Here is a 24,302-nt window from a genome sequence, read left to right on the forward strand (position 1 = left end):
CCTTGGCATTTGGTGCACACTATTGGTACCACTGGCAGCAGATGAGGTAGCTGTTTTCTCATCAGGCTAGTTCTGGAGCTTGGTTTGGGGGTTCTTTTTTTTTTTTTTCTTTCCTGCAAACTTAATCTTGAGCCCTCGCAACAGTTCTGGAAGGCACCTGATAATGGTTTAATAAATTTCTTAGAAAAGATGGAGTGAATTCAAGTGTTTCCAGTCAATAATCCTAAGAGCTCTGAACAAATGGGTCAGTTCTCAAATTTGTTCAGCCAGACCTTCAACCTAGTTCGAAAGCATTTCTTTGTAGGAAATATTAAGAATGGAAACTTTTCCAAAGTGAAACAGAAATAATTTCATTTTCTAAGATTGTATTGTCCTTAAAAAAATGACAGAAAAAAAAATGAAATTCACTTTTACCTAAAAGAAAGCATTATGTTCATTTTTCATTATATAGTAAAAGACTTTCTTTTCTATCCTTTTTATTTGCATGCATCATCTTTAGAGAGTTGTTTCTGCCAGGGAGCCCCAAATATGTCATGAAATGATGAATAATTCGAATGCCCAGCGGCTTTATAGCAGGAAAGATAAGTCCTTTGAGAGGATCAAAGAGCGAGATAGATATCAAACTCACTTCTGACTTCACTGTTTCATGGCAGGAATCTAGAAAAAAGGTCACCCAGACTTCCGATTTTTCTGATCATTTTAAAATATAATTTTCACATTGTTGTTAATCATAGTTCATGTTAATATTAAAGATGGCTTTTTAAATTAACAAGGCTGTCTCTCTTATTCCTTTCCTATTTCTTTTTTATTAATATTTCCTTTCCTGAATAGAAGCCAGTCTTACAGTAGGTGATAAACTATAGCATCATTTGCTAATGCAGTATCTAACCCAGCATCATCATGTGTAGACAGTCTTTTAATAGTGTTTAGGATTATACATGAAGTATTTAAGATTTAGGAAGATTGTATCCAGAAAACGTAAGCTTATAAAGTAGATTGATTTAGGTAATTGATTTATAAGAAGTTGTACTTTATAGTTAACCACATAGGTTTGATTTCCTCATCTACAGTTAAGCAGTTGTGTTTATTAATCAATAATATCTCAACAGTAGTTCTGAAGAGCAAATAAATATTATTAAAGAGCTAAAAGCCATGATCAATTGAAACTGATTTAAAAAATAAATGCAGTTGATCTTCATTATTAGCAGTTTCTATATTTGTGAGTTCACCTGCTCTTAAAAATTTATTTGTAACCCCATCAATACGTGCAGTGCTTCTGTGGTCACTTGTGGACATCCACAGGCACGTGCCGGGCGGTGAGACATTGAGTTACTCTGTGTGTATGAACGTTCCCAGCTGAGGGCTAACAAGGCCACACTCCGCCTTCGTCTTTCAGTGCTCATGCACTAAGCAAATGTCCTTTCCACTGTCTGTGTAATGCCACGTCTTTGTGCTTTTTGGGGGTAATTTTGCTGTTTAAAGTGGCCCCCCCCCAAGCATCGCGCTGAAGTGCTGTCTAGTGTTCCTAAGTTCAAGAAGGTTGCAACGTGCCTTACAAAGAAAATCCTTGTGTAATGTGAGCTTCACTCACACGTGAGTTACAGTGCCGTTGGCTGTGAGTTCAATGTCGATGAATCACAAATTTGTATTTATTGAGGCCTCTTTAAACAGAAACACACATAAAGCAAGGTTGTATATTGATTAGCTGACAAAGATGTTGCAACCAGCGGCCTGCAGGAAGCCAACCCTGTCTTTCCCCCGGGAGCAGTGGCTTAATATTTGCTGATTCCCTGATCACGCTGACGTTCTAGAACATAACTACTGTGAGGAATGAGAATCGCCTTCCTTAAGCAATCTGAAATTGATTACGGCGGAATATGTTGGGAAAAAATGATTTGAACTGAAAGAATCAAATTTACCTTTACTTTTAAGGGAACACATGTTTATATAGAGATGTAAGCATTTATTAATAGTATAATTATTTTGAAAGGTATTTTTCTCTGCTTCCTTTCACTGCAAAGAGAGTATCACATGGCAATTGCCGATTAAAGAGAAATAATGGAAATTTTCCAGGTGATAATTTGCTGCTTTATTCATGGGTAAAACTAAAGCCTATTACGAACAAAACATTTTTTATGAATCTCCACAAAAAAAAAAAAAACTTCTGTCTTCATTTGGATAGTCAACGTTATGAGAAATGTTGTTGAAAGCTAGACGCAGGTAGATTGTTCTGATTGCAGAAGACAGCTGAGATCCAGCCAACTCCAGCCCCTAATCTGCAAATGAGGGGTGGAGGCCCAGATCCGTTCCACACTTCTCCGGGATTGGAGAGCGAGTCGGGCCTGAGCCTCCTGGCCCCGTGGCGTTCTCCCAGGCTCTGTGGTCGCCCATCCTGAGACAACTGCCTCGTTGAAAAGATTTATTTCATACGATATTTAATACCATAAAAATAAATTTATCAAATGCGCGTAACACAAAATTTAAAACAAACTTTTAATTCGTAGTAACATTTTAAACATTTAATTTGATAATGAGTCATTCAGCTTAATAACCAGCATACATGGCATTCGTTCCGTGCTTGTTTGTACCGTGCAGCCTTTTAAGCTCTTCACGTATATCATCTGCGGTAATTGTCGCAAGTCAGTGGAGGAATTCTGTCATTATCCCCATTTTCCAGTGGAGAGACTGAGGCACAGAGAGATTAAGTGTCCAGGATCACGTGGTTAGTAAGTGACAGCCGGGATGAGAGCATCAGGACTTCAGAGCTCTTGCTCTCAAACGCCACGTGTCCTGTTCCGATACCTCGTTTCCACGTGATGTCTTGGATCCCATTCCCTAAAGGATGAACTCCGGCCTTCTTGTTTCTCCATTAGATGATAGATTGGGCATTTTCAGTTTGCTCCCATCTCCTCCATCTGCTGCTCTTCCGTCCTCAGCTATTCGAGTGCATCAGCCGCTGGGCAAAGCTTAGCAGTCAGGCTACTGCTCTCCTCTCACACCCCACGTGCTTTCCAGCTACGCCCAGAATCTGACCACACCTGCGCCGTCAGCGCCGCCACCCTGGTGGCAACGAGGGAGCAGGAAAGCGTTGCTGTTGCTGGAGGGACCTGGCGGGGAAGGGAGGAGGCAGGGCCTCGTGGGTGGGGTGGCCACACTAACCTCTTTTTCACGGGCTGCCCTGGTTTACTGATATGAAAACTAATGACCCTCTTTCACTCTCAAAGTGTCCCAGTTTGAATGATAAATTATGCGATAAATGGGTCATGGTGAGACGTTTGCTCCTTAACATAAAATCAATAGGGGAAGCATCGACGAATTCTAAGCAGGGCCAGTGTGATGTCGCCAGATCTGCGTTTCGAAAGTGCGACTGCGCTGTGGGTCATGGATTTGAAGCCAGGCACAGGGGGTGTTAAATGATTATTGCTCACCAGGAAATTTGTCTTTCAGGTTAAACAGTTTATCAGATTTCCTCCGTAGCAAGTCAATTCAAGACAAAAGAAAAATCAGGGAAGTAATGTGTTATGAAAACAGTTGGTCAGCGGATAAGGACTGTTGATTTGGTAGCTGCATCTACGTGAAGATAGTTTATAGCGCATTTAGTTATAACCTACTGCTTGTTTAGACTGTTGGCCACATAGCCTTGTTGTGTTCCTGTGCTCGCGTTGGCGTGGATAGTAAGAGCATAAAATGAAATTATTGGGTTACGCTTTAGCTGAAATCCAAGAGTCTAGAACAGAGAACCCAAAAATCAGCAAGAGGATTTTGTCCCAGTGACTGTGAATGCCGGTACCCCATTCACGGTCTCGTTCACAGTTACATCCCCAGCATGTAGCATTCCGGAAAATCTGCTCAGTGAATGAAAGAATAACCACCAAGAACTTTATTTCTTCCAGAGACCGTGCTCTTTCTTCTTAAAAATCTTATGTACAACCATTCATAAAGTTTCTTTAACATTTATCCCCTTGGCTTAGAATCTCTGAATGAAGACTCTAGTCCACACTATAGAGGTGAAAATATTTGCCAATAACATTGAAACATATTTCCTATTAATGTTTTTTCTTGTTGCTGTTCAGGGTGGAAGGACAGTTGTACAAAATATTTTGCTAAAGAGCAGATATGGCAAAACCAATTTCCATCAAAAATAGAATTAATGTCACGTGGGTGTTTTCATTGAGAACAAATTAAAAGTGTATCTTGTTTATTCGTTTTTACAGTATGCCCGTCTGGCAAATAAGAACCAGGAAGAAAAGTTAATTAAAATGAGCATTCAAAGCAAGTATGAAGATATTAAAATCTTCATAATATAAATGAATAGAATCACAGTAACTATTGTTCTGTACATAATTTAGATGCTACAAATATAAAACATATGCATAAACATTCAAAATCACAGTGACACATTAATAAGGTTTATAACCTCTCAGGAGTGTGAAAGTAATTAAATGACAGAAACTTATTTCTTAAATTTGGTCCTTAAAAATGAATATATTGACTTAAAATGTCTCTTCTAAAAAATAGAAATAAATAAGAAAATGTGTCAAATATGGGAGAATCTTCAGCAATCCGAATAACTTTTGGGTTAAATACCCAGGCTGTAAGAAAATTGCCAACTTTTAGCATCTTTTATTAGTTTTCTTTTTCCCTTTAATTGTACACTAACAAATCTGATTTCTTAATACTTAAAAACTACCCTGTGTTCTCTGATAGTCTCTAAATGTTCCCTTCCTCTGGCCTCTCTGTACCACTGAACCTGGGGGTGGGCAGGTGTTTCCCTGCTCTTCACGCTTTTGTAGGGCGGCTGCTAACACCTCCTCCCTCAACATCCCCCACCCCCATCCTCCCCACCTCCTCTTAGCACATTTTCTGGTTCTAACAGCCTACACTTCCTAGTGCCAGCAGTTTTCTACCATTTTCTCGGTACTTCCCCTCATTTGTTTTATTATAGTCACTGACTTGCCACGTTCTCTGCCCCCCACGTCCGCCATTGTTCTTCATGGCGTCAATTAGCCACGTCACATGGATTATCCGTGTCACACACACTGGCCTTTCACAGCACTCCTCACGTCTTTTCCACAGTCCTGCCCTCTACTCCAGGGGCCAACACGGTTTTTCTGTAAAGGGCCAAATAGTACATATTCTCAGTTTCCTGGCCACAGGTCTTTGTGGCAACTACTAAACGCTGCGGTCCCAGCTGGAAAGCAGCCGTAGGTGATTCATCAGCAAGTGGATGCAGCCGTGTTTCCTAACCTGTACTTACAAAAACAGAATTAGGGACTTGGAAGAGATTAGGTAGCGAGCCACGTGAGTATCTGGGGGGAAATGTTCCAAGCAGGGGAAACAACAAGTGCAAACTCGAGGCAGGAGCTTTCCTGGAGTTCTCCAGACGCAGCAGGAGGCCAGGGTGGTTGAGCACAGTGGTGGGGGAAGGGCAGTGGCAGGAGGGGCTGGGAGGGGGAGGGGGTCAGGTGAGGGGAAGGGCCTTTTAGGCCATGAATGGAATTTCGGCCTAAAATTTCGGAATTTCGTTACTCAAAGGTGGTGGATGGGCAGCCTTTGGAAGCTTCTGAGCTGAAGGGCAGTGATCAGATTTGAGTTTTGACGGGGTTGTTCTGCCTGCTGGGTAAAGAGAGTAAGAGAGCAGGGTAGAAATAGAGAAATGACGCAGGAGGCTCCTGAAATACGCCAGGGTCAGGCTCCTAACAGTGGAGGAGGTCAAAAGTGGTCGGATTCTGTCTGTCTCTCTCTCTATATATATGTATAAGGATTTGCTCCTAGACTGGATTTTGCTTTCACAGAAAGGAGTCAAGGATCCCACTGAGGTTTTTATCCTGAGACACTGAAAAGAAGGAAGACCATAGCATGGGTGGAGCAGGTTTTAGGGGAAGATCGTGAGTTCTTTGGGCTTGTTTGGTTCGAGATGTCTGTGAAATAAGCAAATATACCCCATGTTTGAGCTGTCTGATATTCACTAGGACTTCCTTGATTTCATGATACATGGACATTTCTTCTTCAATTTAAAAAAAAATCATTGACCTAGGCTGAGCTAACTGTTGGAGCGAACTGTTTTTAACTAAAAATATATTACCAGCTTAACCTGCTAGACGCAGACTGGTGTAACAGTGGCTGCAGCTATATTTATCAATATCCTTTATTATTCCAGTGGTATCTAATTCATGAATCAGTTCATAAATAGCTCTCATGTTTGTCCTAGATTGTAGTCTAAGATTACAGAATTTTTTTCATCATAAAAAGTGCTTTCAGGCCGGGCGCGGTGGCTCACGCCTGTAATCCTAGCACTCTGGGAGGCCGAGGTGGGCGGATCGTTTGAGCTCAGGAGTTCGAGACCAGCCTGAGCAAGAGCGAGACCCCATCTCTACTAAAAATAGAAAGAAATTATATGGACAGCTAAAAATATATAGAAAAAATTAGCCGGGCATGGTGGTGCATGCCTGTAGTCCCAGCTACTTGGGAGGCTGAGGCAGGAGGATCCTTTGAGCTCAGGAGTTTGAGGTTGCTGTGAGCTAGGCTGACGCCACGGCACTCACTCTAGCCTGGGCAACAGAGTGAGACTCTGTCTCAAAAAAAAAAAAAAGTGCTTTCATCGTAAAAATAGTTATAGAGAGAAAAATGTTATTAGATGATATAATATAATAATAATACAGCTACTAGCTCCAGTTTTACATTGTATTTCTTATCACTTCAGTAGGGGGTTTGAACACACAGATCTCCTGCTTATTGGACAAATCAAGTTTGGAAAAATGAGAGAAATTAATTTTCAAGAGAGGGTTTGAAAGATGAGAGCCTTTGGGCTGGTGAGTCTCTAGGGAACACTGAGCCGCAAGTGTTAAGATAATATGCTAGTGAGTTACGAAGAGAGGATGATGATCTAATAAGTTTTTCCATCCACTCGATTCTCTAAGGGCTAGCGTCAGGAAAGCAGTTCATCTGCTTGGTTAACTTTTTAAACTGAGCATATTGTTTTATGGCGAGATAAATATTCTAAGTTTTCTCTCTAGTTATTCATTAAAAGCAATTCGAAAATAAAATGAAGTGTGTTTTAAAGTTGGAATGTTGAGGAGGGAAAAGTCTCACACTTAGAGGATCGTATTTGTGTTGGTAATAATTGTATTGTTTATTTTCCTTACTGTTTATTAGCCGTAATCATCTAAAAATGTAGAAACCTAGAGGTGTAAAGGACCTTAAAAGATCCTCTTAGAGAATCATTTACTCCAGTGCTTATCAAGTATATTTTACTGTGACCCAGAGTATAAAGAAGATTTACTGTCATGACCCGATGCATATTATATGTAGATATAATACATATGCACATATGCACATATATATATATATGACTTGAGCAGAAGTTTCACCAAGAAATAGTTTCCTTTAATATGAAATACACTTCAGTATGTTCTATTTTAGTCTAGTTTTTTTTTTTCCTTTTTAAAAATAAGTTTGTTCTATTTTTCATTGCTGATGCTCTTCATCAGCAAGGGATTTGCCATTTCAGGAATACCTTTGCCTTCCTGTACGGTGTTGTCTGTCTTCCTTTACCTCTTCCACACTCACCAAAACTCCTGATAAGGTTTAGAGCGCAGAGCGACATGACCAAGACAGCAGGCCTCTTCCTTTTTGAATATTCCTAATGGCTAAGTATATCCATAAGCGATCACTGATTAGTTTGGTATAAATAACAGAAGATGTAATAACAAAAAGATAAGGCAAGAAAAAAAGGAAATGAAGAAATTTGGAACCACTGATAGAAATATATAAAATAATTGATATTGATGCAAAATTGAAAGAGAAAAGATTTTTCTAAATAAAAGCAACTTGAAATGAGTACTAACTTTTCCAAGAAATGAAATCACTTTTCCAGAAAACAAATTATAATAAGAAGTGGAAGCATGTGATTAAATATGCAACAGGATAAGCTCAAATTATTTTTCAAAGAAAACAAAGAACATTTCCAGATACTATCAGGTCTATGATTTAATTTCTCATCACGTATATACTTTTCTATTAAAAATGAGCAGGGCAGGGTATTAAGTCTATTTACTTTTCGGTTTTATTTTAACCATCTCTGAGCTTCTATATGTAGCCATTGATAACATTTATTTATATCTTCCAAGCAAAAGAACCAACTTTTCTCGTGTTCTTTGTGGTGTCATGATTGGTGTGACTGATACCCATAGAGTCAGCAGTCATTAATTATATCTCCCCACTGTCTAATTTCTTCCCAGGTTGAAATTCTCCCAAGTAATAGATATTTTGTCCCGTCAGAACCCGTCTTGAATAATCTGGGCGCGTAACTAGCTCTGGCCTGTTAGAAGACACAATGATTTTTTTCTAGTCAGTCCTGAATATTGCTAACCTGATCCTATAGATGTTGAAGCCAGTATAAACTTGGCTTTTAATCTTGAATCAGGAATGAGGTGAGGATTTGGGAATAAGGATGGAGACTATGGTCAGCAGAGTTGGTATGTTGTCACCTTCAGGACTGATCATGGGATCTAACGACTTTGTACACTTGTGGAATAGTTTTTAAATTAATATGGGTGGCATTCACCACTAAGTTTTTATGTAATAATTAGATCTGTTGTTTCAGAAAGTGCTTAATTAATATTTATTCCTCATTTTTAAGTATACCAGTGAATTGTTTTTAAATATAACTTAATGTTAGTTAACATTAAGTTTAAGAAGTAGATCTTCTTGTCACAACTGGAAAAATATTGGAAATTTTATTAAAATAATTTTTTTTTTTGATTTCTGATCTAGAAGTTATTTTCATTTGTGTGTAATGAGTAATGATTTGTTTGGCATTTATTCATGGGCATACTGCTAAACAGGTTTGTCCAAAATATATATCGCTTATGTAACTTTAGGAATTTATGTGTTCAAATATCTAAAATTAGAAGAGACTGTGGTGTCTATGCCCTACCAGTTTGTTTGCCTCAGCCAGCTAAGTCAGACTTCTAGATTTTTTATGCCCAAATTTTAAAAGTGTCATGTTAAGACAAATAAAGACGATCAAAGGATAAATGTCATATAGGACTATTGACTTTAACGACAGCATAAACAATGACCATCTATATATCTATATCTGTCTATATTTGTACTCAATTTAAAATAAAATGAACAATATACAGTTGAGGCCTGGCGGGCCCCGGCCTGTCTGTGGCTTGGGACGGCTCTCTGCTTCATAAAGCAAAGCGAAGGGTTTGTCTTCTGGAAAGACAAAATCATTTCGTCCTCTGAAAACAGCTCCTACATAGTTGGCTTTGCCATTTGCCAGGAATAGGGTAGAGATTGAGGCCTCATGAGTCTGGGTTTTCAATTGTGGTCAAGAGAGAAGACAGATTATAACCAGAAAATTCGGAGTGGGATGTAGTTACCTCCAGAACTCAGCATTGTTAACTCAGCGTGGGCTGACAGTCACAAAAGTGGATTCTTTAGAAATAAAAAAACAGCCCCTCCCCCAAAATGAACACTAGACATGGATCTATATTTCAAAGAAACAAAGAGCATATATTTTTCACCTGTACTCAAGTTAATATATTTTATTATGGGAAGATAAAAAACAAATGATGTCATTTTATTAGCTGTATTACTTGTGTTACAGGAAATAAAGATAAAAAACACATACGCAGATTTGCTTTCAGTTTTCTAGAAGAGTTAGTTTGATTTTGAGTTTCGTTTTCAATACTTTTGTGTCTTGTATTTGAAAAGTCATCTCTCTAGAAATGACTAGCTTTGTCACAAAAAAGCCAAGAGTAATGGTTGGGCTGGAATTTCTCTCTAGTGTGGCGCCATTTGACTGTTAAAATGTTCTAATACTAGTATAATTTTTCTTCCTTCCCCGAATCTGCAAATGAACTCAATGTTGGCATCCTCTTTGGGGGAAGACTTGGCGTGTTGTGTGGCCTCACTTGGCTAGTGTTTGCTCTAGCTGTGAATTATAATTAACTGCTGATGGGAATATAGAAAGGATCTGACTCGCAAGCTGCCATTTTTACATCCCAGTATGTGAACCAAATCCAACTACCTCAATCCTTGCAACGCAGCAAGGCTAAAAATGCAAAATCTGCCTCATTTATACCCAGGACTGTTGCTCAGAGCTGACAAACAATGATTATGGGAATGCAATACAATCTGTTCTGTATGAATTACTCTATTAGTATTATGATAACATTGGCAGCGTTTCTCTACTGTGTTCAGTCTTAGCGATTTATACTAATTCTTTGATATTTTCTGAGGCCAAACTCATTCTTTCGTTCCTAAAAATTCCCTTATGATATTGAAAGACTTTTTTCAGGACAATGTGGTCACACATTTCAGATTAAGTCTTTCCTGTTTTATTTATCTATTCTTAGCTAACAGTCGGCATCCCAGACTTCGTGGCTTAACACATCGATTTATTATTGATGATTCTGTGAGCTGACGGGGTTCAGTCAGATGGTTGCTGTACTCACGTGGTGTAGCTGAGGTCACTCAGGCCATTGCAGTCAGCTGGCGCTCCGCTAGTGATGGAGTGACAAGATGACCTCCCATCCTCCACGGTTTCTCTGCATGTGGCTGCTTATCTCTCTGGAGTCCAACCCAAACTCTACTTTTAGCACAGCATGTGGTTTCCAAGAGCACAGCTCCAACGTTCAGAGCTTATGAAGGCTTTGCTTGCATCGCACATGCCGATCACCCGAAGCAAGTCACCTAGCCACGCCCAGGGCGGTGTGGGAGAGGGCGGCACAGAGAAATGAATATCGATAGACACAGTCCACGGTGGTCCACCAGGGTCATCGACCACCCCATCTCCATGCTCAATTTCAGTAAAGAACAGCACGTAGTGAGTCTGGGTTGAATGGACAAGTAAGAATCAATGTAATTTGAACCCAGTAATATATTGTATAAATAATTTCACAAAATTATCTTAATCACATTGATTTTATTTGGTGTGTGTGGGCTACCATTAGGAAACGGAGGGGTAAGGAAGCAGGACTAGAGTTGGAAGAATTGAGTTTGTATCCTGTGAGCCTTTTTGGGAAGATAATAACTCCCCATAAAAGAATATATCCACTTTCTTTTGACAGAAATGTTTCTAATGTGTGTCATCAAAATGGATAAAATGTGCCTAATAAGCAACTTCCGCATAGTTTCTATTTAAAGTTTAATTTTCCTACTCTTTTCTGCCTTCCCCTTGCCCATCCGTTTCCATTTCCCGTCACACACACGCACACATGCACACACACATACACGCACGCACACACCTTTTTTGCCCTGCTGGGACCCTGAGGAAAAGTTGCTTGGAGTTTTAAAGGGTAAAAATGGTGCTTTTTTCCCCCCTGCTTTAGCAGACTGATAACAGAAACGGTGAAGCTGTTGTCAGTGTTCTTTGTTTTTCTCTTTTCTCTGTGAGGCTGGATTATCAAAGGTCCTTGAAATCTGGTCCTGGGAGGAACTGAGGCAGAGAGTGGGAGTGGGGGGTTTGCACCCCTACTGTCCACTTAGGGCTCCTCAAGGCTACGGAAAACCTCTTGGAGATAATGAGTTAGGCCACTGGTGTTTAATTAAACCAAACAAAGGGCAATTGTACTGTGAATTTATTTCTCTTAATTTCTGTGTGATGGTTTATTTTCCTCTGTTAGGTAAGTTATTAGTAAGGCCACTTTTCAGAAATGTTAATTTTTACAAATCAAAATAATTTAAATTTATGATATTTTATATGTTATGTCAGCTTTCAAGACTCTTCAGTTTGTTAGGATTTTTGCTACAGTGAATGTTCCCTCAAGTAAAATAGTTGAATCACTGGAAATTCTCCTATTCCTAATTTGAAGTGGGAAATTAGCAATTTTCTAGGGATTTAGGAACCGAAGAGAGAAAGAAATGCATCTTAGACATCATCTAGCTGTCTCTATACCCTCAAAATTATAGCATCACTTTTGAAACTGGCATTCAAAATGGTTTTCTCTTCTGTTGGTAATAGTTTTTTACTTGGCACTGCTTTTCTTTCTCTAGTCACCATAACTATTTTTTCCTCTTTTGTTCTCTTCTGAATATTATCTTATCCTGAAAATCCAATCCATATGCTACAAGCTATTTGGCAAGTGGTTTGTTGACAAATGTATTTTAGGGTGTCTGTATGGTATTCTGAGTAAAAACAAGGTCTTTGGAATCATCCAGCTCTAGATGTTGGTCCTAGCCTGGACAGTCACTGGCTTTTCACCTGGACGTTTCCTGAATGTCTCCAAGCCTGTGCACATTCTTTTATAAAAGGCAGTGGTAAAGTATCCTCATGGTGTTTGTATACATTAAATAAAATAATTCTTGCAAAAATTATTTGCATTATTCCTGACATAGTAAGCACTATAATTGTAAATTTTATTGTATCCTTTAACCCTTTAAATGAAACGAAGTATTAAAAGGAATAGGAAACTTTTATCATATTTAAATAAAATTTCTTTTCTCAGTTCGTAGAAGGACCACGATCCTATTTGGCCCCTTCTTTGTGGAGCTAATGCTTAGCTAGAAACTGCAGTGAAATCATGCAGGAACATAGACAGGAAGAGAAAGTTGTGATCCTCTGATAATTCAAATGCAAACTACCAAATCGATAATATATATGGGAGCGAGAGAGAAAGAATTAGGCCGTGGGTCAACTAACCTTTAGAAATATTTTAGCTTCAGAAGCACTTTTTTCCACCTTATAAATTTCATACTTAAAGTTCTAGAATTTTAAACTTACTCCAGATAAGCAATGTTATACTATTTCAGTTTATAAAAATTCATTTATACGTAGACTCAATTTTAACTTTGAGCAAACTGCAAAGAATGACTACCAAGATGTTTTATAACCTGTTTATTCAGATGCTCTTCTCATTCTCATCTGTAAAATTTCTCTCTAAAATGTTGCAGGGACAACGGTCAGTAGGCTAATTAGGTGCCCCCATAAGGCATTAACAGAGCAGTCACAGCAAGAAGGTATGCAACACACTTCAACATACAGAAGCCACAGTGCTTTCAGGGCTGGCCATGCAGTCAGTCTTGGGCTAACAACTGTGATGAACAGAACGTCTTGTAATTCCTTTAGTGTGAAAATGAACTGACAGTTATTTATAGGGAATAGTTAATGTAACATTTTGCAAAAATAAACGCAATTTCTAACCCTTGAGAAACTGTTAGAAAGAAAAAAGGATGGGAGACTAATACTTTTGATCAACAGAAAAGGCTTGAAGAGAAACAGATGACGTCTGTGACTGTGTAAGACACTGTCTTCCAGACTACACAGATATATCATCAACTCTGAGAATCATAAAGAGTTAAAAATTTAAAAAGAAACAAACCCATCCTCAGAGTAATCATAGACGTGTGGAATATCTCTGTGAAGAATATATTATGTTGTTTTGTTAATACAGTCAGTAAAATTGTGATGATTTCATGTAGTTCTGTTTTTCCAGTTTCTTACTTTAAAAAGAGAGTGGAAGGAAGTAGGGAGAGACGTAAGGAAGGAAGGAAATGTGTACATAGTAATTCCGAGTAAAAATTATGCTGATTTTTTTTCTCTTACATCAGTAACATCATTTATTCAGAATTAATCTCACATGGTCAAATGGCTGGTTAGACATAGTAGAGATTATTTTGGAATTGTTTGACACAAAAGGAGTGGACTTGGCCATTGGTTTGTCTTGAACCATTATCACATGCTTGGTGGTTAAATGCTTTTGTGTATCGTATATTGGATTCTCAGGCTTGCATCTGAACAACTCTTGTTCAAAAAATAATCCATTTCTGAATGAGGATTATTTAACATTAATTAGCATTAGCGAGATAGTGGTAATTATACTAAGAACATTTCATTCCTAGTATAAGTAGAAATTAGTGCTGCTTCTCCAGTTGTGCAAGAAATAGCCTATTCTGCTTCACTCCGCAACTCTGAACGCCTGAGGTCCCACTTCCTCTTGAAGCTTTTACCTAGAGACAGTGGAAGGAAGTAGTAATGGCTTCGTCCTTTTCACACTGTGAATTTTACTTTTCACTTGAACTTTTCTAGCACGGAACTCATCTTGTTTTCCAGAATAACTGCATGAGTTCTTTAAGTAGCCATACCACGATTTAAACTCATTTACATACAGACTGTGTATAGCTGCTCAGTGAGGTGTCTCTGTGACTGTCATTCCAGAAAGCCAGTGAATTAGTAGCTATGACCTGGCTCTCTTTACTGTGCTGAATGATCATGAGCAGAAGATACATAATCAAACCAAACTCTTGACTTTCTTAGGCAGCATATGTTTATCTATTTATTTATTTATTTATTTTTGCTTGGAGACAAGGCCTTGCCTTGTTACCCAGGCTGGAGTGCAGTGGTGCGGTCGTAGCTTACTGCAACCTCAAACTCCTGGGCTCAAGCAGTCCTCCCATCTCAGCCTCCCAAGTAGGTAGGGCTACAGGCACGTGCTACCATGCCTGGCTGGCTATTTTTTTTTTTTTTTTTTTATTTTGTAGAAACTGGGTCTTGCTATGTTGCCCAGGCTGGTCTCAAACTCCTGGCCTCAAGTGATCCTCCCACCTTGGCCTCCCAAAGTGTTTGGATTATAGACCAGAGCCGCTGGCATCTGGCAACAGCATAAGTTTAAAAAAAGGTAGCAGGCATCTCTGATATTGGCAACTTAAAGAATATTCTTCACACAATTAAAGTGATGGGAGAATTGCTCACACATCAGTAGTTTCGTTTCAGACATATATAAGTATACTGAGTTTTGGTGAAAATTTCCCTCCAAAACCTGGTATTTTTTTGTTCAAAAATGATTTAATGAAAGACAGTCTGCTACGTACCAGATCTCTGCGTGGGATGCAAACGCTTACAGAAGATGATTCCAGTTTGGTGGTACTGAGAAGGACAGTCTGTATTGAAGACAGGAAAGGTATTAGGTATAGTTGATAAAGTTAAAATATGCTGCATCAACTAAACCAAGGGTGAAAAAAAAATAAGGAAGGAGAGATTGCAGTGTGTTTACATTTCATGCACTCGAGAGCTAAATGGGGTAGAGAGGGCCTGAGACTGAATTCAATTTCCTCCACTGTAGGCCTCCTCCTCCTCGTGTTAATGACAATAGAAAATCCAGGCGTAACAGATGATAATCTATAGTTAGCGATGAAGCACAAGTCTCTCTTTCTCCACTTTGAGGAAATTTCTGGGGAGGGATTTGAAAAAATTTTAATAGTGGGCCAGGGATAAGACCCAATGGGAATGGAATTGGAATAACAGAGAATGGAGAGTCTATTCATTCCACAAGCTTGGGGATTTCATGGGTACTACAGACTCCCTCTGTAGATCGATGGTTGTAGTTTGGGTGATGAACTAAATATTCTTGTAAATTCATGTTTTTCACGTGCGCGTCATGACTGCATGAGGAACATACGAAGGGCAGGTCATAGTAGAAATCGTTATCCTCTTGTGGTGACTTCTGTGAAAGCAGCTGTCTCCTAAAACTCTGTTGCTTTCTCTGCCTTCTGTTGCCTCGTGAAGGTCAAGCCATCACGTTAGTCAATTTGGATAAATGGGAAGAATTTGCCATTTGGGGGGGTGGGAGGTGACTGCGAGGAGATGACCGAGTGGCTTCTGCAAAAATAAATAGCAGACAAAGCAGTATGTAAATTTTACATGTGTGATTTAGTTTAGAATTACCACTAGAAGTCTAGCTCGTCTGAAAATTTAAAGTAATTAATTTGAGGAACTAGCAGATTATTTTATTAACATTTCTCGCTGTACGTTTTTGGCTATTGAGTTGGTAAATGAATTTCAGTGACTTGAGTAAATAAATAACATAATAAAACCTGTTTTGGCAGGTTGGCCGGGGAACGCCATGTAGAAATTGTTGGACAAAAGGTGGAGCAGAGTCAGGGAGACCCTTCACTAGACTCACAATGGTCCCTCTTGCTGCCTGTCGTAGTGATCAAGCATGAGTTGGTGGAGATTCGCATTAGCTTGATAGTCAAGGGGAAAGCAAGGAGGTGGAAGAACTGCTAGAACCTGGCAACTTTGGCTATACATTATAACGATCATCAACATTTATTTAGTATTTACCTGGAAATACGTGCATTATTTTACTTTTATTTTCTTTCATTGTCTCATTTAATCTCAACCATTTAATGAAATATACGTACTGATATCATTACAAGTTAGGTAATGTTTTTAAGATCACACAATTAATAATTATCGGACCCAGAGCCCAAACCTTGGGTGTGTCATTTGCACCCACGCCGTACCGTAAAGCACACTGAGTTATCAGAGTCCAGAATGAAGCGTCCTGCTGACATCCGTGGGTAGGAGACAGATGCTCATTAGAAATCTGGTTTAATGTTGATCATTGGTGTATTTATAACATGTATAACACAAACTTTCTTCTCTTTTTCCTTTTATTTTCTCATTCAGTGCGACTTCATGACAGCATATCAGAAGAGGGCTTCCATTACTTGGTGTTTGATTTGTAAGTATGCGCTTTGTGTTCTTTTATCTTTGCAATCTATTTGAAAACTGTTTTGAATTAAACATGATTTTTCCTCATCGTACATTCTAAATTAGGGACCCCCATAATATTTTTAAAATGTTCTTCAAGTAACATTCCACCCTAATTCTTCTGAAAGGAGTTTACCACCCATCAATGTTGTGTTTAAAATTCACATTAACCTTCAAAAGTAAAACAGTTATGACAGGTCCCTTTGCATTGTCCATTGTGATGTCATAAATAGTTCACAGTTTTCCCTTGGGGGACAACAATGTCTGACATAAGCAGAATTTCCAGTGAATTTTTAATAGTATGTATAATTTATTATCTTGTATAAAAAGAAGATTCAAGGTAATAACTGGGATTACCAAGATGGATCAAAAGTAATCAGGACTTAAACCAAGGTTCTATCAACCAAAATGAAGGGAAAATAATGGTTGTTGGCAGGGAGATAGGAAAACAGGCCACACACAGATGGCTGATGGGAGTTTAATAAGAACATACTTTCTGGAAATCAATTTGATAATTTTTGTATTTATCAAGAGACACAAAAATGTTCATATCATTTGACATACTAATTTAACTTCTAGGAACAAAATTCACGGAAAGTATATCCTAAATTCAGATAAATGTTTCTGTTGAAAGATATTCATTGCGTCATCCTTTATAATGGGAAAAAAGAAAAGGAAAAAAACAACTTGCAGATTCAATTATAGAGAAATAGGTACATAATTACAGTACATTTATATAACAGGCTACTCTCTAGCATTTTACTATGATGATCATGAAGAGATTTGGGATAAATAAGAAAAAAGTATTTCACATAATGTGAGTCTAAAGGTAGGTTAATACTAGGTTTGTTCAATGAAGCCGTTCGGTGGTATCATTAAGAAACCACGTTTTTTCCATCTTTCTGTCTGTTTTGTGTAACATGTGGGTTTATCTTCATGCTCAGCCTCCCCTTGGGGTCTGAAGTTGACTGCCTCATTTCAGATATCACAGTGACTTCCGAAGGCAGAAAAGAGGGAATAATAATTCTACTGCATGAATTTTTATTCTGGTAGAAAATCTTTCTCAAGAGTCCCTCAGAGGTTATCTGTTAATGAATCCTGATTTAGAATTGCTTCTTAAGCCTATGTCTAAACCAGGTAAAGGGATTGGAATTCCAACAATTGGCATTGACCAGTCACAATGTCGTCTGCAGGTCTAGTGAGGGAACTGACGTCCTCTGAAACATATGAGCCCAGTGAAGAACTAAATTGTGATTTTGTTATTAAGGAAAAAGGGAAGGCCAGTGTGCAGTGGCTCATGCCTATAATCCTAGCACTTTGGGAGGCCAAGACAGGAGGATCGCTTGGGCCCAGGAGCTTGAGACCAGCCTGCAATAGCGAGACTCTGGCTCTACAAAAAATAAAAAAATTAGCTGGGTGTGGTAGCGCATGCCTGTAGCCCCAGCTACTTGGAGGCTGAGGCAGGAGGATCGCTTGAGCCTAAGAGGGGGAGGCTGCACTACAATGAGCTAGGATGGCGCCACTACAAGTCTAGCCCAGGTGACTGAGTGAGACCCTGTCTCAAAACAAAAAAAGAAACAAGGAGTTTTGGCTGCTGTGTAGGCAGCCAAGCATGTCTGCCATATTGGTGATCCACGTGTGTGCTGTGAAGTGGAGACTCGAGTTCTGCTCATGCGGGTCCTACTGTCCAGCTCCTCCCCACAGTGCTAGTGCATCCGTGGCTTTCACACCTGGCTGGAGTTTGGTGCCGCTCTCTGTGTTCTAGTAGTGCTTCCTCTTCAGTCTTTCCACAGAGTTCTTATTTTTACCTTTTCCATTGTTTGTTCTTCCCTCCCGATATTCCAAGATCCCCTCTTTCATAATTTTCTTTCTTGAACTTCTTTTAACCAGCCATGCTTTTAGGGTAGGTATGCTAGCAACAAGTTTTTGGTTTTCCGTTTTCTGAGAATGTCTTAATTTTCCCTTTATTTCTGCAGTGTATTTTTGCCAGATATAGAATTATAAGTTGACAGTTCTTTTCTTTCAATGTTGGGCCACTTCCTTCTGGATGTTTTGGTTTTCGATGAGAAATCTTCTAATTGTTTTTCCCCTAAAGGTAAGGTGTTATTTCTCTCTGGCAGCTTTAAAGATTTTTCCTTTATCTATAAGGTATGTTGGCTTGGATTTCTCAGAGTTTACTTATTTTGAATTCACTTAGCCTCCTGGATGTGTAGGTTTGTGTGTGCCCAACTTGGCAAATTTTTAGACATTGTTCCTTTGAATACTTTTTCAGCCCCACCTTCTCTGTCCTCTCCTTTTGGAACTCTGATGACATCAGTGTTGGATCTTTTGTTATAGTCCAAAAGGTGCCTGAGGCTCTGGGGGTTTTTCCCCTAATTTATTTGATTTCTGTTATTTGGATTGGGTGGTTTATAACGTTCCGTCTTCATATCTGACTGTCTGATTCTTTGCTGCTTTTTTTTATTCTACTGTCAAGCTAATCTATTGAGTTTTATTTTTGTTATTTTTTAGTTTTATAGTTTCCTTTTGGTTCTTTATATCCTCTGTTTCTTTGCCAAGATTTCCTGTTTGTTTCAAGTGTGTTTATAAGTGCTCACTGAAGCATTTTTTATTATGGCTAATTAAAAATTCTTGCCAGGTAATTCCAATAGCATCGTCATCTTGGCGTTGCTGTCTGGTGATTGTCTTCTCATTCAAATTGAGATTTTCCTGGTTCTTGATAAGTGATTTTGGATTATATCCTGGACATTTGGGGTATTGGTTTTATGAGACTCTGGATTTAATTACATTTTCTTTTTAGCAGGGCTTCTCTGACATTGGAGTAAGGAGGTGCCGTCTTATTACTGACAGGTGGGGCTGGAAGCCCAGGTTCCGCACTCAGCCTCCATCAATGTGCCTGGGTGGTGTCTTCTTACTGCAGGGCAGGAATTGGAACACAGGGATTTTTTTTCTTGCTGTATTTAGTGGGAGAAATGCATCTAACCTCTTTTCTTTAAGAATCAGACCTGATACTATATTATTTTCAATAGATTTAATTTGTCAGATCTCCTTTGCTATGCAAATCAAGATATATTATAAACCGGGGTATCCTTCATGCTATGATGAATGCTGGAATAAAAACACTTTTGCTAGTTCTCATTATTTAAGTAATATCATTTAGAACTGGGTTTGATCACAGCTCTGTCAGGGAGGAAAACCTTTTTCTCTACCTTTTTATGTTCAGTGTCTGGGAGCATGAAAATTAAGACAGACTAACAGGAGAAAAGGCACACAATCTTTATTAATATTTTTGTGCATAACCTTCTTCAAAGGGAAATTTATACCCTGCTTTTAGACAGATAAGGGGAGGGCAGAGAATTATTTCTGCATCTGTTGATTCTCAATGACCTGTAGCTCAAAATGATCCTTATGCCAAAGTGGCGTCGTTTGAAGTGGCATCTTCTGATCCCCTTCAGCTGCAAGGAGCACTTCAGTGTTGGGTCAAATCCTTCTATTGCTCCAGTTTCCCACAGTCATCGAGTTATTTATATCTACATTGCAAATTTTATAGATTTCTTCCTAAATTAAGGGAATGATAAGAATCACATCGTTTATTTTTCATGCACCATTTTTTTTTTTAAATTCAGCATAATAATTGGTGAAGAACGTACAAAGAAAGCAGTTCACATGAAAACAAAATATGATTTTCAGCTGTAGTGGATCATGCCTGTAGCAATAATTCGTTTGTGTTATTAATGTCTCTGAAACCAAAGTGAAGAGACATCTGAGGGTGAAAGTTTGCGTACAAACTGTAGTCATTTGAAATATGCAACACGAGGCAACTGAATCTCTGCCTGTAGAATGAAGAGCTCAGAGTCTTTGCAATTGTTGTTTAGTATTTAAAGCTCAAGAGGAGAGTCACCAGCAATTTTCATCAAAATGCTCTGCCAGTAAATGAGATTATTAAGCTAGTTAAGCACAAGCCAATGAAGCATCCAGCTTTAGAGACAATTGGAAGACAAAGGTTAAAAGTATATATTTTCAATGACTAAAAAAAGAACATAAGCAGATATATAAGTATATAATTCCACAAAATTGGATAATTGCTGGTGGTGATAATCTACAAAAAGAAAAAGTAAGTAGACTTAGAAGAATGCACATTTCAAATACAATTAAGAAAATATGGTCTTAAAGATATCAATGAAGTACTCATTGGGAAAATTGGAAGCCACTTAGCCAATCAGTTCCCAGATAAAATAACTACTTGAATTTCTAAAGAAGGAACGTTCCTTGTGTTCCTCCTCTTGATGCTGGTTTTGGCAGTGTGGTGCTTGTGCATACCTCCTGTGGAATGTTAGCTATTCAGAATCTAATGGAAGTTCTATTTTTATAGGTGCATTGAGTCTTCTTCTAATGGAATACTTTTCACTTTCTAAAAAGCAAAACAGAGGAGGTCATGAGTTCTGTGGGGAAAAAAAGTTTCTTCTTGCTATTTTTAATTTATATATTTTTATTCCGATATCTAACCGCTTCCAACCACAAAGCATTACTAGTCCCTTTTCCAGACAGACTCAGGGATCAGTGGGAAAGGCCCTCATGAAGCAAAGTCATCTTCACAGCAAATAATGAACTGCCCTGATTTGTTTTGAATCCTCCTTCCTCAGAGTTTAGCAGGGTTTTCAGGCATGTCCCAGCAGCTCTGGGAAGCAGGAAGGGCTAAATACATAGAAATGTGGATTTCTCTGAAATCTAAGGGGAGACAAAAAAGTGAAGAAACAGAGCTGGACTGTAGTGTCCAAGGGAAGGGCCTTCAGGCAGTGACTTTGGTGTTAAGCAGATCAGGCAGATCTAGTCCATTTCTAGGGCTGACGCCGCATCAGGCCTTGACAGGGGCAGTCATCTGCACGTAAGTGCTGGAATGAGAAACTGTTTCCCTCTACTCATCTTAGCTTCGTTGGCTGGGGCCTTGTAGGTTAGACCCACAGAAGACAGACCAAGAGCAAACACAAGTTTATTAACACAAATAGCGTATGTTACACATGGGAACATTCAGAGATGAGGAACTCAAAGGGGTGATCAGAACCTGAGCTTATATAGCATCTTAACAAAAGAACAGTTCATTTTTAGAGAAGCAACCGAACAAAAGAAAAGGACTTTCAGTCTCTAGGGACAGCACATCGTGGGAAGGTAAATCTATGAGGAGACCCAGTGGCAGAGAAGGGCGGGGTTAGTTTCATAGAATCCTTTGGCTCAGTCTCCAGGCTGGTAAGTGTCTAGGGCTGTCTCCAGTGAGTAACTTCCGTCCTCCCTAGAGAGAGGGGAAAGGGGGTATCTTTACACATCTGTGTCCCGCTTTTAGGCAAACAGGGGGAAGGTGGAGATCTTTTCCCATATCTGCTTCTTCTCAGTGGCCTTCAGCCCAGAAGAATTCTTATGACAAAACGGCATATTTGGGGGCAGCATATTTTCATTAGCAGCAGATATATTTCAGAACTGTGTATCAGAGAAAACCTTTATTTTGTGTGTGTCGTATGAATACTTCCCTGTTCAAGAGACAGAAAAATAAATTGATAATGGCAACATAGTACAACTCATGCCCTAATACTGTTCTGTGTACACAGATTGAAGCAAAGAAAAGACTGAGACTGGAGGTAGCCAGTAGCCTAAACATTTGTACCCTCATAATATTCTGAAATTATATATATATACACACACATATATATATATGTGTGTGCGTGTGTGTATGTGTGTGTGTGTGTGTGTATATATATATATATATATATATGAGGTTGTTGAAATGTTGGTAGGAATTTTTGAAAAGGACTAAAAAGTTTATAATCCCTTTGAAAGTGCTTTTTAGAACAAAGCTGAGTCTATGAATTTTGTCTGTAGTTGGCAATTTGTATTCAAGAAACAGTCAACCAGCAAGTGAGCAATCAGTTCTGCTGTGGGCAATCCAATTCTGACACTACAATGTCAGATCCCTCAGGTTGAGGGCTCGGTCAGTCCCCAAAACTGCCCTTCCCTTAGACACCAGTGGCAAGTCGGGGCTTCCAGAACTTCTGACCAACTGGCTTCAAGGTGGGGGTTCCCACAACCCACTCCTGGGGTTCGGTTAGTTTGCTGGAGTGCCTCACGGAACTCAGGGAAACACTTACAGTGACCGGTTTATTAGAAAGGATGTTACAAGAGATACAGATGTGTAGGTCGAGGTATGGGGAGAGGGCCCAGAGCTTTCACGTCCTCCCTGGGTGTGCCACCCTCCGGGAACCTCCACGTGTTCAGCTCCCCGGGAGCTTTCTGTCGGGTTCAGGGTCGGTAATCTTGTCTGTTCTCGGTTCTTGGTGTGCTCCTGGCCCAAGAACAACCAGACACATCCAAAGCAAGGCAAGCGTGAAACAAAGCTTGGGGCTCCAATTATGGTCTAAAGTCCTCATGGTTCGTGCGTCACCACAGAACCACTCTGATGGACAGTTAATGACATTATCATTAGCCTTAGGTTACTCTAGGTCACTTTCCAAACCCCATCGTGTCTGGGCGGCCCGGCCTGAGGGTGGGATCCCCTGCCTGCTTCTGCAGATGAGCAGGGCTTCCTCCTTCCCCAGGTGTGGCAGCTGCTCAGGGCACGATTCAGGTCGGGGCCCCACCCTTGTCCTTCTTTCCAGGTGGGGCAATTGCTTGAGGCGGCACCGAGGAAAAGCACCCACTTTTGTCCCTAGGAGAGTCTCTCAGAGGTCCCTTGCTAGCTACCTGACATCTTCATGAAAGCCCTTAACGTATGGTTTATAATTTTTAAAAATTTCTGGTCTGATAATCCCAACATTCCTGTTATGTTTGGCTCTGGTCCTGGTACTTGTTCGGTTGTTTCAAACTTGTTTTTGCCCTTCAGTACTCCTTGTGATTGGCTGAAAGGTGGGCGCGACATACTGGGTGACGGGAACTGTGGAAAATGAACCCCCGGGAGTGGGAAGAAGCGAGGAGCCCTGTGAGTAGATGTCACTCTTTAGGAGAGCCTGGGTTCCTAGACTGTGCACCTCATGGGAGCCTGAGGCTAGAGCTGGGCATTTCCATTCCCCAGGTCTGCTAGGCTCTGATGAAACCCCAGCAAGTTAGGTTCTATCAAAGTGGTTTCTCCTGAAACCAGACCTTGTTAAGACAAACAGAATTCTCTGCCATATTTCAAAGTTGATCCTTTTATCATCCCCTGCTAGAAGCAGGAGGGAGTTTTTGCCTCTGATACTCTCTGGAGATAAAACTCACGAAAGGGTGGGGGGCCCTCCTAAGAGTGGTCCCCCTGGAGTTTTCATGTCTCAGACTGGCCTACACGAAGCCTTTGGTAATTCATAAATTAAAGTTTCTGTTTTCCTTCCTCACACTGGTTCAGAGGAGGTTTGTGCTCATGGATTTCTGCCCTGGTAAGCTGTGATACTGTGTATTTACAATTCAGTCTCCAGTTCTGGGGGCAGCGGTTTACACTATAGCTTCACTTCTTTGCCAGATCCAAGAAGAGTCGTTCATTGTTCAGTGTGTTCAGCTTTTTACTTATTACAGAGTGACGACTTCTAAACTCCTTACATGCTAAACCAGAAACCAAAAGTCCTCACAATGTTTTTTAAAAATCTTAAATTTTATAAAATCCTGTTCAAACTCCTGAATTGTTTGGATTTGAAGATACAAGTATTAGCTGGCGGTCAGAAATCGAGTCTAGAAATTTAATTTCTTAAGACATCTTTAAGATAATTAGTCTGACCTAAGTGATTCTTACAGACTCTAGGTAGCCAAGGCCAATAAAATAAGTAGTTTGATATTTCTTTGA

At 39.5% G+C, this 24,302-nt stretch overlaps 1 protein-coding gene across 9 annotated transcripts in view; it reads left to right on the top strand.

Moving 5' to 3' along the window:
• The window catches only part of CAMK2D (calcium/calmodulin dependent protein kinase II delta), a 194,804-nt gene that overhangs the window by 83,484 nt on the left and 87,018 nt on the right, over positions 1 to 24,302 (top strand). For all 9 annotated transcript variants that reach the window (XM_069459185.1, XM_069459186.1, XM_069459184.1 and 6 more), the window contains exon 4: positions 16,424 to 16,478. In XM_069459185.1, the coding sequence (XP_069315286.1) occupies positions 16,424 to 16,478 (55 nt within the window). The remainder of the gene's footprint in view (positions 1 to 16,423; positions 16,479 to 24,302) is intronic.

Source organism: Eulemur rufifrons, chromosome 26, assembly GCF_041146395.1.
Source record: "Eulemur rufifrons isolate Redbay chromosome 26, OSU_ERuf_1, whole genome shotgun sequence".
Taxonomy (NCBI): Eukaryota; Metazoa; Chordata; class Mammalia; order Primates; family Lemuridae; genus Eulemur; species Eulemur rufifrons.